General features: G+C 46.9%; 1 protein-coding gene across 1 annotated transcript in view; it reads right to left on the reverse strand.

Annotated features, from left to right (window-relative positions):
- LOC141126557 (cell division cycle-associated protein 7-like) overlaps window positions 1-13,672 on the reverse strand; it is a 46,428-nt gene extending 32,756 nt beyond the window's left edge. Inside the window, exon 1 of the mRNA XM_073612482.1 lies at window positions 13,487-13,672. Coding sequence (XP_073468583.1) covers window positions 13,487-13,672 — 186 coding nt within the window. The remainder of the gene's footprint in view (window positions 1-13,486) is intronic.
- Between the last annotated feature and the right edge of the window lie 1,088 nt (window positions 13,673-14,760).

The raw sequence follows: 14,760 nt of genomic DNA on the forward strand, positions 1-14,760 counted from the left end.
TGATCGCTTGCACAGTGCTCCTTGGGATGTTTAAAGCTTGGGAAATCTTTTTGTATCCAAATCCGGCTTTAAACTTCTCCACAACAGTATTACGGACCTGCCTGGTGTGTTCCTTGGTCTTCATGATGCTCTCTGCACTTTCAACAGAACCCTGAGACTATCACAGAGCAGGTGCATTTATACAGAGACTTGATTACACACAGGTGGATTCTATTTATCACCATCAGTCATTTAGGACAACATTGGATCATTCAGAGATCCTCGCTGAACTTCTGGAGTGAGTTTGCTGCACTGAAAGTAAAGGGGCCGAATAATTTTGCACGCACCACTTTTCAGTTTAATTGCTAAAAAAGTTTAAAATAATATCCAATAGATTTCGTTCCACTTCACAATTGTGTCCCACTTGTTGGTGATTCTTCACAAAAAATTAAAATTTTATATCTTTATGTTTGAAGCCTGAAAAGTTCAAGGGGGCCGAATACTTTCGCAAGCCACTGTAACCCCTTCCATACAGGAAGTACCTTAGTTTTTTAGCAAGCAATGAAGATCCCAGAAAAAGAAGGGAGGGACCTCGGTGTCCTGTGATGTACTCCAAGAAAAGGATTTTACAGGTAAGCTATTTTAAAAATCCATTTTTCTTTATCGCACATCACGGGACACAGAGCACCATAGTAATGACTATCTGGGATGTCCTAAAGCAATGCCTTTGAGGGGAGGGAACATACCTAAATCCCCTTCATTTTAGGCTCCAAATTATAAAGCTGCTTGCAGCACGCTCTGGCCAAAAACAGTCTCCTTTTGAGATCTAACATCCAGTCGGTAAAACCTGGTGAATGTATGAACCGAAGACCAAGCGGCCGCTTTGAAACCTGAGCCATCGACACTTGTTGGCGCACTGCCCATGACGTACTAATTCCTCTGGCAGTGTGAGCCTTGAGATAGCGAAGTGGAACCTTGTGTTTCAACTCATAGGCCTGGATAATGACCTGACGAATCCACCTAGGAGGATTGTAGAACTAGCTGCTGCCTGTCCGTTCTTAGGACCCTCAGGCAGAACAAAAATGGAGTCAGACTTCCGAAAAGGGGCTGACCTATCCAAGTAACCCTTAATAGCTCTCACCACATCCAGTGAATGGAGCAATCTTTCCTCCTTAGCTTTAGGGTTAGGAAAGAAAGAAGGTAAAATGATATCCTGATTTAAGTGAAAACTAGAAACCTCTTTGGGTAAAAAAAACTCTGGATGGGACCACATTACCACCTTATCCTGATGAACAAACAGGGTTTCTCACAAGAAAGGGCGGCCAACTCCGAGACCCTTCTTGCTGAGGTTATAGCCACAAAAAACAAAAACAAACAAAAAAAAAAAAAAAACAAAATTTCCTAGTCAATAGGCTCAAAAGGTATGACTCTCTAGAGCTGAAAGCACTAAGTTCAAGTCCCATGGGCACAAGGGTGGTCTAATTGGTGGCCTTAAATGTAGTACTCCCTTGATAAAGGTTCGTACCAATGAATGAGACGCAATTGGCCTCTGGAAAAAACACGATTAGGAACCATTAAAGGACAGATTTCGGCCTTAAGACAAGTTTAAGTCAATTCCTGCTTGCAGGAAGACAAGAACCCTCCCAATTGTATACTTGCGAGGGTGCCATCTTCTCTTCTCACACCATGAGATGTATGATTTCCAGACTATGGTAAATTTTTCTAGGCAATGGCTTCCTAGCATTTATCAAAGTAGCCAAAACAGAACCATTGATACCACGGTCTTTTAGTACTCTGGTCTCAATAGCCATGCCATCAAATTCAGCCACCGTAAAGAAGGATGGTATATTGGACCTTGGGACAGTAGGTCTGGGCGGAATGGAAGACAATGGGTCTCCTACTGCCATCCTCACAATCCGTGAACACCAAGACCTCCTTGGCCACCGTGGGGCCACCAGAATTACTGTTTTCTGCTCCATCTGTATCCTGCGTAACAGGTGCGGCAGCATCTGGACCAGAGGAAAGGCGTAAACTAGAGAATAACGATCCCAGGGAACCACCAATGCATCCGTCCCCACGGCAAGTGGATCCCTGGTTCTGGACACAAAGCTGTCCACCTTGGCATTGAACCTGGATGCCAGGAGATCCACCTCTGGCATCCCCCAATGCTGGCATATTTGAAGGAAAACTTTGGAGGTGGAGGGACCATTCCCCTGGCAACAACTGCTGACGACTTAGGTAGTCTGCCTGCCAATTGTCCACCCCCAGAATATAGACTGCTGACAGATATGGCACGTGTCTCTCTGCCCAAGTCAGTATATGATTTTTTTGGGCTGCCCAGCTCCGGGTACCCCCTTGGTGGTTGATGTATGCCACCACTGTGGAATTGTCAGACTGGACTCTGACCAGAGACCCCCGCAGCCTGGCCATCCAGAATATGAGGGTCAAGCGAGCTGCTCGGATTTCCAACAGATTGATCAGTAAGGTTCTCTCTACCTGGGACCATTTTTCCTTGTACGGAGGCCTCTTCCAATACCGCTCCCCAGCCGACTGGCGTCTGAAGTTACCACCTTCCAAGTTACTGGTGGAAAGGTCTTCCCATTTTTTTAGGTTGCTGGTCTTTGACCACCAAGAGAGGTCCTGTTTTACCTTTGGGGATAGAGATATTGGATGATCCAAAGCTAGGACAGACTTGTCCCAAGCCTCCAGGATCGTTCTCTGGAACAACCTGGAGTGAAACTGCGCATAAGGAACTGAGCTGAAAGATGACACCATCTTCCCCAGCAGTCTCATGCATAATCGAATTGAGGGTCTTTTTACTTTCCTGACCAGCTCCACTATTGAGCTGACTTTCAACGGGGGTAAAAACATCCTTTTCTGGGTCGTATCCAGGATCAAGCCTAGATATGTCAAGATTTGAACTTGATGAAGAGCAGATTTGTCCAGATTCAGAATCCAACCTAGGCATCTCAGCACATGAACTGTAGTTGAAACATTCTCCATCAGGGTAGAATAGGACTGGTCCTTCAACAGAAGGTCGTCCAGATATCCTATCACCGATATCTTCTGAGACCTTAGAGAGGCCAATACCGGAGCCAACACCTTTGTGAAGACTCGAGGGGCCGTAGCCAGACCGAACAGTAGTGCTACAAACTGGAAATGACACTCTTCCACTGAGAAGCGTAGAAACCTTTGATGTTGTCCGAAAATCGGTACATGCAGGTATGCATCCTTGATGTCTATGGATGCTAAATAGTCCCCTTTTCTTAGAGATGCTATTACTGAACGAACCGATTCCATCAGGAAGGTTCGTACTTTTAGAAAGGAATTGAGGGATTTGAGGTCCAGAATGGGCCTTACTTCCCCATTTGGCTTCGGCACTGAATAGGTTTGAATAAAACCCCTTGAATTTTTCTTTGTGCGGAACCTTGATAATCACCCCTTGCCTTTTTAGCTGTTTTAAGGCTAGGAATAGGTTTTTCTTCTTTTCTAGATCCGAAGGAACTGTTGATCTCAGAAAATCGATTTGGGGGGAGAAAGGGGAGAGGGAAAAAAAAAAAAAAAACGCAGAACTCTATTTTATAGCCCTGCGTTATAGTGGAGATAACCCACTTTTCCTGCACCCACCCTGCCCAAGCATCTGCGAACTGGCGCAGTCTGCCCCCCACTTGTAAGAGTGGGGGCGCCCCTTCACAAGGAGGACTTGGCATTGGCCTTATTCAGCTTCTGATTCAAAGTTCTTTTCTGACCCTGAGGTCTTTTAAAGGCAGGTGGTTGAGGCCGTTGATACTTCTTGGGAGAAGATGCGACTGGCCCAGGAGCATTCGGAATCTTAAAGGCTGCCTATTCCTTCTTTTCACAGGAAGCAGGGAGCCCTTTCCTCCCAAGATCTTTTGGATATACTTATCCAGATCTTCTCCAAACAAACGTTCCCCATGAAAGGGAAAAGCCGCAAGTAGCCTCTTGCATGGCATCTCGGCTGACCAGTTCTTTAACCACAAAACTCTGCGCATATGCACTGAGAGTAGCGCAAAGCGAGACATCTGCTGGATTGAGTCTTTTAATGCGTCTACTGCAAAACACAAAGCGCGAGGAAGTTCTGCTAATTCATCAGAATATTCCTCCTGAACAGGTAGGATCCTTTAGGGATTGACAGATCCCAATTGCCGCAACAGCTGGTTGTACTGCTGAACCGGCCACCACAAAGGAGGCCTTTAGCAAAGATTCCAGCTTTTTTTCTGCTGGGTCTTTAAACCTTTGGGCATTATCCACTGGACAGGTTAAGCTTTTATTTACTGAAGAAATAGCAGCATCCACTAAAAGGTGTATCCCACCTCTTTTTGAACTTTTCCTCCATCGGGTACAAAAGAGAAAACCTTTTAGGAGGCAAGTATATTCTGTCCAGATGTTCCCAATCAGCGTAAATCAATTGCTCCAATAATGGATGCACAGGAAGCGCCTGAGAACCTTGCAAAGGTCGCAATGATCCCAATGTAGAACAGGGATTTCCTGGCCCTTGTACAGGGGCAACTTGAAACCTGCTCTTACCACCTCGGTTAAAGATTGGATAAATAGCTTTTGGGATTGCGAAGCCATCAACGATTCCTCCGAACCCGAGTCCCCCGCCGAGGACTCCTCTGCTTCCGCATCTTTATCCCCTATGGCCACCTCTTCAAAATCCTCTGCCCATTCAGGATCCAAATCACAAGGACCCAATTAGCTAAGGGAGTCCTGGTGCTCAAGTGACTCAGCACTGGGACCAGGCTCAGGAGAGGGAGATCCGTTTCGTTTCTTCCCTCCCTGCGTTACAATCATACCCGCTATTTTGCCTTCAAGGCCAGCGAGAGCTGACGTTAAAGAGGAGTTCCACCCAGGGGGGGGCCGTCAAAAAAAAAAAAAATTTAAAAGTCAGCAGCTACAAATACTGCAGCTGCTGACTTTTAATTGGGCACTCACCTGTCCCTGGGTCCAGCGATGCGGGGGATCGAAGCCCTGCTCGTCTCCCCCCCCCCCTCCGCTCGTCAGCGCCGGCATTTCAACTGTGGGCGCCGGGCTGTGGCTTCACAGCCTGGCACCCACTGCGCATGCGCGAGCGGCGCGCCGTGATTGGCCGCTCAATCACCTAGGACCTGTAATGGGTCCCAGATGATTGACAGGAGGGAGGGAGCGGAGCCCTTCCTGTGTCTGGGGGGGGGGGAAGTGATGTCACCAGCTCAGGCAAAGGAACAGGCAGACTACGAGGGACCACCTAGCAACAGGCATTTAGAGGTAAGTGGAAAAAAAAAAAAAAAAAAAAAAAAAAATCCAAAATGTTTTGTTTTTTTTTTTAGAATTTTTCCAGGCATTTTTGTTTTTTGGGTGGAACCCCACTTTAAGTCATCCTTAGTAACATAAGCCGAAGCAGGGATATTGGTGGTGGCCACAACGCCTGACAAATGCAATGGCTCAGCCAGGCCGAATGCCACAGGTCCTTCAGGGGAGACAGGTGCTGCAGTAGCCCGAGGTTGATCTCCTGTTTTTGAAGGAGTCACTTTAACCCCTGGATTAATCCTGTTCCCTGCACCTCGGTTTCTGGAAGACATGCTTACAAGATTGAGGAAACTTACTGTGCTATATGGCTGTACACAAAGCCTATTATAGCCTCCTTACAAAGTTTGCAAATGCCCGACTCACGTGCCCCGCTGCAACTGGCTCCCGGCTCCTCTTAACGAACAGTACTGACACACGCAGGTGCCTGACTCCCCTATGCGTGTGTCATACGCCCGGGACTTACTGTGCATGTGGGAAACACGCGGCCGCGATGCCGCCATCCCGCACGCTAGAGCTCACGCAGGAGGGAGCGGGATGTGCACGTGCCGTCTGCACAGGCGGGCTACCCGCGGTCCCCAACAGGAACCTAGTTTGTGCAACCGCTCTCCGGTACCACACAGTGGACACAAAAGGCACTACAATCTGGCATGCAATCTGACATAACATTACTATAAATAATGTAATAAAATGGGGCCTCCAAAGGAAGCACCTACCAATCCTCGCAGCAGAGCCTGAGACAGGCTCAATCTTCCCCCATCACCGTGGGTAACGCCAATGAGGACCTTCAGAGACCGGGTCCCCTTTTGTTTTAGGGTCCACACCCCTGGACCTGTAAAGCACCCTTTAGGTTTCCTTGGGCAAATAAAAGACCGGGAATACCATATCACAAGGGTCCAGCTCCATAAAGAAACATTACAGGCAAGACCCTGTTCTTGAACCAGGGCTCGGGTACCAGCCACTTTAGCATGATATGCCATCGGAATGGATCAACATCCTCACTGGGACATTATCTGAAGCAAGAGCTTTCACAGCCGTAACCATCACCTTCAAGACACTGACAAAAAACTAAGGTACTTCCTGTATGGGAGGGGTTATATGGGAGGAACCTTCTTACTATTGGTTGCCAGTGTCCAATCACCTAAAAGGTAGCATATAAACCCAGATAGTCATTACTATGGTGCTCTGTGTCTTGTGATGTATGATAAAGAAAATTCCACAGTCAGAGGGAGGAATCGTGCCCCATCATTGGTATTGGTGGAAGGAATAGTGCCTATATGTTGATATCTGTGGGAGGAATTGTGCCCCATCATTGGGGTCAGTGGAAAGAAAATTGTCCCATTATTGGTGGCAGTGGGAGGCATAGTGCCCCAGAGGGCAGATAAAAGCAGCCAACGGGCTGCAGTTTGGAGACCACTGATTTAGAAAATTCAGGAAACTTTCCTTAAGTCATTGAAAGGGGTGCATGGTGGAACATGGTGCATCAGAAAAACAGGGCCTGTAAAAAACAAACAGGATACAGGAGGAGAGTCACTATGAAGGGTAAACTCAGCAGATGAGTGGGAGCAGGAGAGTAGTTGCTACAGGTAACCATGTACGGCATAGGTGACAGGTCCTGGGGGGTGTGGGGGGGGGGGGGGGGTTGGCGCTCTACTTCCCTTTCTAGCAGTCAGTTTCCCCAAATAATCAGGACCCAACCTATGTGTATGGAGCCCTCATGAACCTAGCCACATGGTACAGGAGAGTGGAAGGAGTGGACCAAGTGCATGGCGGGACCCATTCTGTCACTGAGAGTGAGGCGGCAGGAGGTGTGCTAAACTGGTGGAGAAGGGCACAAGCTAAGCAGCGTCCCCTCCTAAATGCTACAGTCAAAGCAAAAAAGGTGTGCAGTTACATGGGACAGAACCCTTCACAGAGGAACTGTTATACAACTGCACATCTATGCTGGAGTACCACCTTAATGTTGACCTTCACAGGAATGTGGCCCTAGGCATTGGTGAGCACATACAAGTGAAAAAGTACTCCAATGTACAGGGAGAGTAGGCCCCGCCCACATACCGTTAGCCATGTATTGCAAGGGCCAGTCTGATTGGATACAAATTGAATAGATAGCCTGTCGGATTCATTTGGAGGCTTTTCTTGGGGGCTTCCGTGTTCAGTTTTTCTAAAGGCGGGACCCTATGCATATTGTGCATCTTACTATTATTATCATCGGCGTTTGCACTTTTCATGGTAAGCGCCTATATACATATTTATACCTTCTACATCAGTGCTTGTTAATAAAATGTCTTTTGCCTATTGCACTATGAACAATTTACTAATGCTACCATTATGCATTATATTGCTCCTAGTTTCCTTTGGTCACATATACATCTTTTGACCCCTACATTCAAGCACCGTATTTCCTTGTGCTTTTTATGTGTTCAGTCAGGGTATGTAATGGAGGCTTATCAGCCTATATGAATAATCTAATTAGTTAAATACTCATTATCAATATGTTAATTTCCAGCTCCTCTAGGCACCCTTCTGAGCCCCCTGTAGACAGTTACAGGGTTGAGTTGCTGTCCCTGGCCGCTTGGTGGTGTTCACTGTCCTGGGAGCCTGGCACGGTATGTCTTAGATGTGGGGACCGGGGGGCTGGGGGTCTAGATTGGACAAAATTGTGATTCCTTTGTGACGTGATCGCTCATTTGAATTACTGGGCTTTATCATTAATATATTTTCTATTGTTTCCTTCTTTAGTGTTTTTAATTCCTTGTATTAATTGTTTACTCCCCTGATGAAGCCAATGTTTTGGCGACAGACACACCTTTTAGATTTCTATAATAAAAATATGATTTTATAGTAAATTTGTGTCCCAATCTGTTCACGGCACTGATAATCCCACTTTCCCTGCTTCTCCATATATAGATTGAATAGATTGTTCAGGTGTGTCCTCCTATTCTACAGTTTTAGATTTACCAAAAGGAAAAAAATGGTACAGATTGTATAGTGTATGGCCATCTTTATACAAGCACATTGAAGGGAGTGGACGGAGACACGCAGCTGTCAGGCCCCCGTTTACATCTCCGCATAGCAGGAACAAGAGTTCCCCAAATGCATTTTTTTTTTTTTTTGGGGAGCGCTTCCACCCTTCACACAGGACTGCCTTAGTCACAACAAACGCCCCAAAGAACATACATACAGCACCCTGGTAATGAACAGGGTTGCTCACAAAATTTAGATTGCTAGATGGCAACTAGCCTGGCTGATTGTTAAGGTGATCCACTGACTTTTGCCCTAAACCTGAACTTGGTGCACTTCTCCCACTAGGTGGCATTTGAATGACAAGGGCCTAGTGAATTTGGGTTAGGAGTGGATAGGTTGTCCCGGCCAATTGGAAGAAGTCTTTGGCGCCATGGCCTGCTGGGAAAGCCCATTTATTTTGGGAGGAGTCAGGTGATCGAGGTTCTGTTCCACCTGGATGGCTGTCTGGGTGGACAAGTGTTGTACTGATCCCAGTTGCTAGGCCAGAAGCCTGAGGCCTATCTGGGAGCACCTGGCTGCTAGGCTGCCTGGGGCCTATCCAGGACTGAGAAGCAGCGCAGGGTTGGGGCTTCAGGTCGGGAGCCTAACCAAGTTAGAGGTTCAGCCAGACGGGGAACCGAATGTTGCCAAAAGGTAAAGGGGAAACAGTCGCCACCATGGGACAACCACTCCTGTTACTAGAAGGCCAGTGCCTGGAGTCCCAGAGCAGCCTTTTTACTAGCCATGGACAGTGAAGAAGTGGAAAAGCTCCAGCAGAGTCAACTCAGGGACCCAGGGGGTAGCATGGGTGAAGCTTGAGGAATAAATAGCGAGTTAGCTGTGGAAGAGCTCAGGGGATCCAGTTGTGGCTGGGATCTTGGAAGTCTAGTGAGAGACTAGGAGCTCAGTGTGAAGATCTACAGTGGGATACTGCGAGTTACGTATGCAGATCTATATTGACTGTTAAAAGTTCAGTTGCTATAGGAGACAGCAATTCTACAAAATAGTGCACTGCATCCATCCAGCCTAAAGGCCTTTTACCTGTATAGACAACTGCCCATTACTATTTTTTGGTCCATGGAGTCCGCCAATTGATTTTGCATCTACCCAAGGGTGTCCTGGCCCTAAACCCTCTTCCTCAGGTTCTTGTTAAGAGACAATAAAATCTTTGTTGCATTCACAAAGTGACTGGCACCCAATCTTTCAACTTGCACTACACCCACCATGCTCAGTGACCTGCACCCTGAGAAGGAATATCAGTTCTCCCTGGCTCGGAGGGGGACCACCATTAGGCCCTCCGACACTGGGGAGACCGCTACTTGCATATAAAAATGTTTTTATACACACACTTTTTTGCGCCTGGCTGTGTATTTAGTGAGAACAGAGCCGACATTGCTTGCATCGTAAAAGCAGTAACTGCAGGGTGGCTGGGTGAGAGTAATCTCCTTGGGGAGGGCAGGTGCAGGGTTGCCAGCCGTCAGTAAATTTACTGACCATTGCTGTAAAAAAGCAGCGATTTTTACAGTGGCCAGTAAATGTCTGTTAGAGAAATGTCATGTCAGTACAAACCATTCCCCCCCAGGCAGGTTAGTGTTGTGTAAGAAAGAACCCACTTGACAGCTTGATAGAGCACCAGCAGCCACAGGCAGAGTTATGAGTTGATAATTTGACGAGTTGATTATTTTTTAAATAGAAGCAGGCTGGAGCCTGTGGCAGAAGGAGCAGGTAGCTGCATTTTACGATCCTGCTCCTCCAGCGCCATCTTCAAGGTGATCTCAACAGTACTCTGCCTTCCGCCTCACTGCATAGATAGGTAGTTGGCAGTGCTTGTCTGGCAGCAACAGCACCACTACACTCCTGAGTAACCCATTCTGCTCTTCTGCAGCTGCACTGGGGCGATTTGGGGGAAAGAGGGAACCCCTAAAACCTGCACACGCCTGGTATTTAATGCCCCTTTAAGAGCCTCCCACTGTTAGTGCAGGAGTGATACTGCTGCCTCCTGAATGTCCAGCCAAATGGGAATCTTACATGGAAATGCTGTGTTACAACTGCAAGCCAAGCATTTGGCTTGTGGTTGCTACGCAGCCCCATTAAGCTCAGGCAAATTTGACAGGCGATGCTGCCTGTGAAACTTGACATGTCAAGTTAAATTACCACACTATGAAGCTAGTCAGTCTTCAAGGCCATGGCAATGTGTACACACCGAAGCAGCTGCTATGTTTATTTAGGAGGTAGGTGGTCATAGGCAACACTTTACATTTTTACAGGTTACAGAGGAGGTATTGCACTAGAATTATTGCTCTTGCTGTAACGATCGCGGCAACACCTCATGTGTTTGAACACGGTTAACATATGCGGGCGCGACTTATGCGTTTGCTTCTGTGCGTGAGCACGGAGGGATGGGGGCGCTCTTTTCCTCCATCCCTTTAGAAGATTTTGGTCACTTTTATTGCTTTCACAAGCAATGTAAACATCCCTTGTTACAGTAATATTCAGAATTTTCCACGCAAAAAAATAATAAAAACGAAGCTGCACAAGTGTACACACCCCCTAATAACTGGGGATGTACCCATGTTCAGAACTAAGCAATCACATTCAAACTCATGTTAAATAGGAGTCAGTACACACCTGCCATCATTTTAAGTGCCTCTGATTAACCCCAAATAAAGTTCAGCTGTTCTAGTAGGTCTTTCAATGTTTTTAGTCACATCCTACAGCAAAAGCCATGGTCCCCAGAGAGCTTCCAAAGCATTAGAGAGATCTCATTGTAAAAGGTGTCAGAAGGGTACAAAAGAATTTCCAAGGCATTAGATATACCATGGACCACAGTAAAGACAGTTATCAAGTGGTGAAAATATGACACAACAACATTACAAAGAACTGGACGTCCCTCCAAAATTGATGAAAAGACGAGAAGAAAACTGGTCAGGAAGGCTGCCAAGAGGCCTACAGCAACATTAAAGGAGCTGCAGGAATATCTGGCAAGTACTGGCTGTGTGGTCCATGTGATAACAATCTCCCGTATTCTTCATATGTCTGGGCTATGGGGTAGAGTGGCAAGATGGAAGCCTTTTAACATCCAAGCCCAGCTAAATTTAGCAAACATACATTTGAAGTCTCCCAAAAGCATGTGTGAAAAATGTGTTATGGTCTGAGGAAACCAAGGTTGAACTTTTTGGCCATGATTCCAAAAGATCTGTTTGGCGCAAAACACACTACACATCACCAGAACACCATACCCACAGTGAAGCACGGTGGTGGCAGCATCATGCTTTGGGGCTGTTCTACCTTCAGCCAGAACAGGGGCTTTAGTCAAGGTAGAGGGAGTTAGGAGTTCCAAATATTAGTCAATATTGTCACAAAACCTTCAGGCTTCTGCTGGAAAGCTGAACATGAAGAACTTCATCTTTCAGCATAACAACCCAAAGCATACATCCAAAACAAAGGAATGGCTTCACCAGAAGATTAAAGTTTTGAAATGGCCTAGACCTCAATCCCATTGAAAAATCTATGTGGTGAGCTGAAGAGGGCTGTGCACAGGAGATGCAATCTGACAGATTTGGAGTGCTTTTGCAAAGAGTGGGCAAATATTGCCAAGTCAAGATGTGCCATGCTGAAAGACTCATACCCAAAAAGACTGAGTGAGAGGGACAGTGAGATGCACAATGTCATAAGCTTAGGCTTTTTACCAGACAAGAAACAGGAAGTGGGCTGTACAAGGTCTTTGGTCATGACATAGCTTCCAGGTTACTAGATCTGAGACCCAATTCTGACTTTGTTTGCGTCTTCGGACAGCCAGCGGATGTTCTGGAGGACCAAGCGACCAGCCAGTGGGATGGGCGAGCCCAGGCACACCGGGAAGGCAGCAGAGGAAGAGAAAAATAGCCAGAAAACAGTTAGGTACCTGGTAACTCTAAGAAGTCTTCCAGGGCAGCATCCGAGATAGGCTCCTCCTTCCTGCAACAGGAAACACATTAGTCCACCATTATAAATTTGTTAGCCTCACCTGTGTGCCTCAGTAGTATTAAAGCACCAAAGGAACTCTCAGTAAGCCAATGCGTCCCCACAATACCCGGTATCAATTGCTTAGGGTGGGAACTAGTGCTGCCCTGGAAGACTTCTTAGAAAAAAGGAGTTACCAGGTACCTAACTGTTTTCTCCAATCGTCTTCCAGGGCAGCATTTGAGTGTATGTATCAGGCAATACTTACCAGGGTGGGGATAAGGTCTGGAGCACCTTGCAATCAATGTTCGGTCTTGGACAGCTAGTCGCTGTGGTAGTGACTTGCAAAGGTACAGAAGCTCGACCATGTCGCTGCCCTGCAGATCTGCTCCGGAGTTGCCCCTGCCTTTTCTGCGACTGAGGTTGCCCAGGCTTTGGTCGAGTGGGCTTTAACCTTACTGGGGGGTGGCAAGGTTTTGTCCCCAAATGGCCATCTGTATGGCAAGGTTTATCCATCAGGCCATCGTGAGTCTCAATGCACGTTTTGCCTTGACTCCTGCATAGAGGACAAATGACATGGCAGTTCTTTGCCAGCCCTTTGTTCTCTCAAGATAAGCTACGATTATGTCTAGTTTGTGGTACGTGTTTTTTTTTTCCTGCTATCCATTGACTTAGGAAGAGATGTTATAACCACATTCTGCATCCTGTGAAAGGTTGGAGACTTTTGGTAGAAAAACTTGATTTGGCAAGAGGACGATTTTATCTGCCTGGATCAGTCACTAGGGTTCCATTGTGTAAAAAATCTTGAGACTTACTTACTCCCCTGGCCGATGCTAGGGCCACTAAAAGTGCGGTTTTTAGTGTAAGATTTTTATCTGAGCACTCCTCCAGTGGTTCAAATGGCAGAGAGGAATCCACTGAGCACCGTGGAGAGGTTCCATGTCGGAGTTCTGACGACTTTAGCGGGTCTGGCTCTATTTAACAAGATCAGGAATCTTTGTAAATGGGTCCTCTGCTAATCTGGTGTCCAGACAGGGGGAAAGTGCTGCCACTTGTACCTTCAGCGTGCTCCAAGAGGTTGAAGTCTGCTCCCTCCTGCAGGAAATCCCGAATCACTAGGATGATTCTCTGTCAGAATCCTGTTTGTTTCCGTACCAGGAGACAAAATTTCCTTCTCACTCTAGTTATGGGGTTTTCTGCTGGCTAGAATGGGGTTGACCACTCTGTCCGAAAGTTCTTTTTGCAGCCTCACCCTCTCAGTAACCAAGCCGAAAGCTTCATGAGTTTGCGATTCGGGTGGTTGACTGACCCTTGTGATAGGAGGTCCTGTAGGTCTTGCTGTATCTGGTGCGGCTGGAGACAGTTTCTTTGAGTGACTGAACCATGTTCCTTTGGGCCAGTGAGGTGCTACGAGTATCACTGTTGCCCTTTCTTCCATGATTCATTGGCTCACCTTTGGTATTAGGGCGGTCAGAGGGAATGTATAACACGGCTGGTGTGCCCAGCTTTGATTGAACGTGCCATCTGTGGTATCCAGCGAGAAGAACCTTGGCAGTTTTGCATTTGTCCTTGAGACAAACAGGATCTACTTGGGGCACTCTTCAGGTTTGATCCACAAGGTTGCTTGGTTTAGAGACCACTCTGTCTGTTTTATGGTCTGTTGACTTAGAAAGTCTGCCAGCGTGTTTGTCCCTTTCAAGTGGATTCTCGAGGTTGATCGGATGTTGGCCTTAGCCCATGACAGATTTGCTTCTGTCATGCTCAAACAAGGAGATTGTCTCTCCTTGCCTGTCCAGGTATGCCACTGTTGTGGCGTTGTCTGACTGAATTCGGACATCTCTCCCCTGGATAGCTGGTTGCAATGCTCTTCTCGCTTTCTCTATGGCTTTTGATTCCCTCATATACAAAAAGAGGCTTGAGACCATCTGGAGTTACATCTCCCCTTGTGTACAGAGAGACCCCATACTAGGGTACTGGCGTCTGTGGTAATCCTCACAAGGTTGGCTTGCGCCCATCTGCACCCCTCAGCATAACAAAGCGGATTGAGCCACCACTGAAGAGATTGTTTAACCAACCAAGGGATAGGAATGGACATTTCTAAGGATGATGGATCACCATCCCACTGGGTCAAAATGTGATTCTGTAGAGGCCTCATGTGGAACTGTGCCCAGGTGATGGCTGGGATCGAGGACATCAGTCCTAGCACTGCCTCGTTCTTTTTCTTCCGTCTGGAGGGTTTTGGTTACTCTGGCGCCTAGCACAAAATCCAAGTATACCACCTCTGGCTTGGGGTCAGCTATGATTTTTCTGTATTTACGATCCACCCCAGGTTTTGTGAATAGGAAATACCTGCGCAGAGGTTGTTTAGGTTTTGCTGTACCTGCAAAGAACAGCAGATTGTCTAGGTATGGTATCATGCCTATGCCTTGCTGTCTCAGGCCCTTTAGTGCTTCTTCTATAATCTTTGAGAAGATTCTGGGCACAGAACAGATGCCGAAAGGCAAAAGATATGTACTGCAGATGCAG

The sequence above is a fragment of the Aquarana catesbeiana genome, linkage group LG02, assembly GCF_042186555.1.
Source record: "Aquarana catesbeiana isolate 2022-GZ linkage group LG02, ASM4218655v1, whole genome shotgun sequence".
Lineage (NCBI taxonomy): Eukaryota > Metazoa > Chordata > Amphibia > Anura > Ranidae > Aquarana > Aquarana catesbeiana.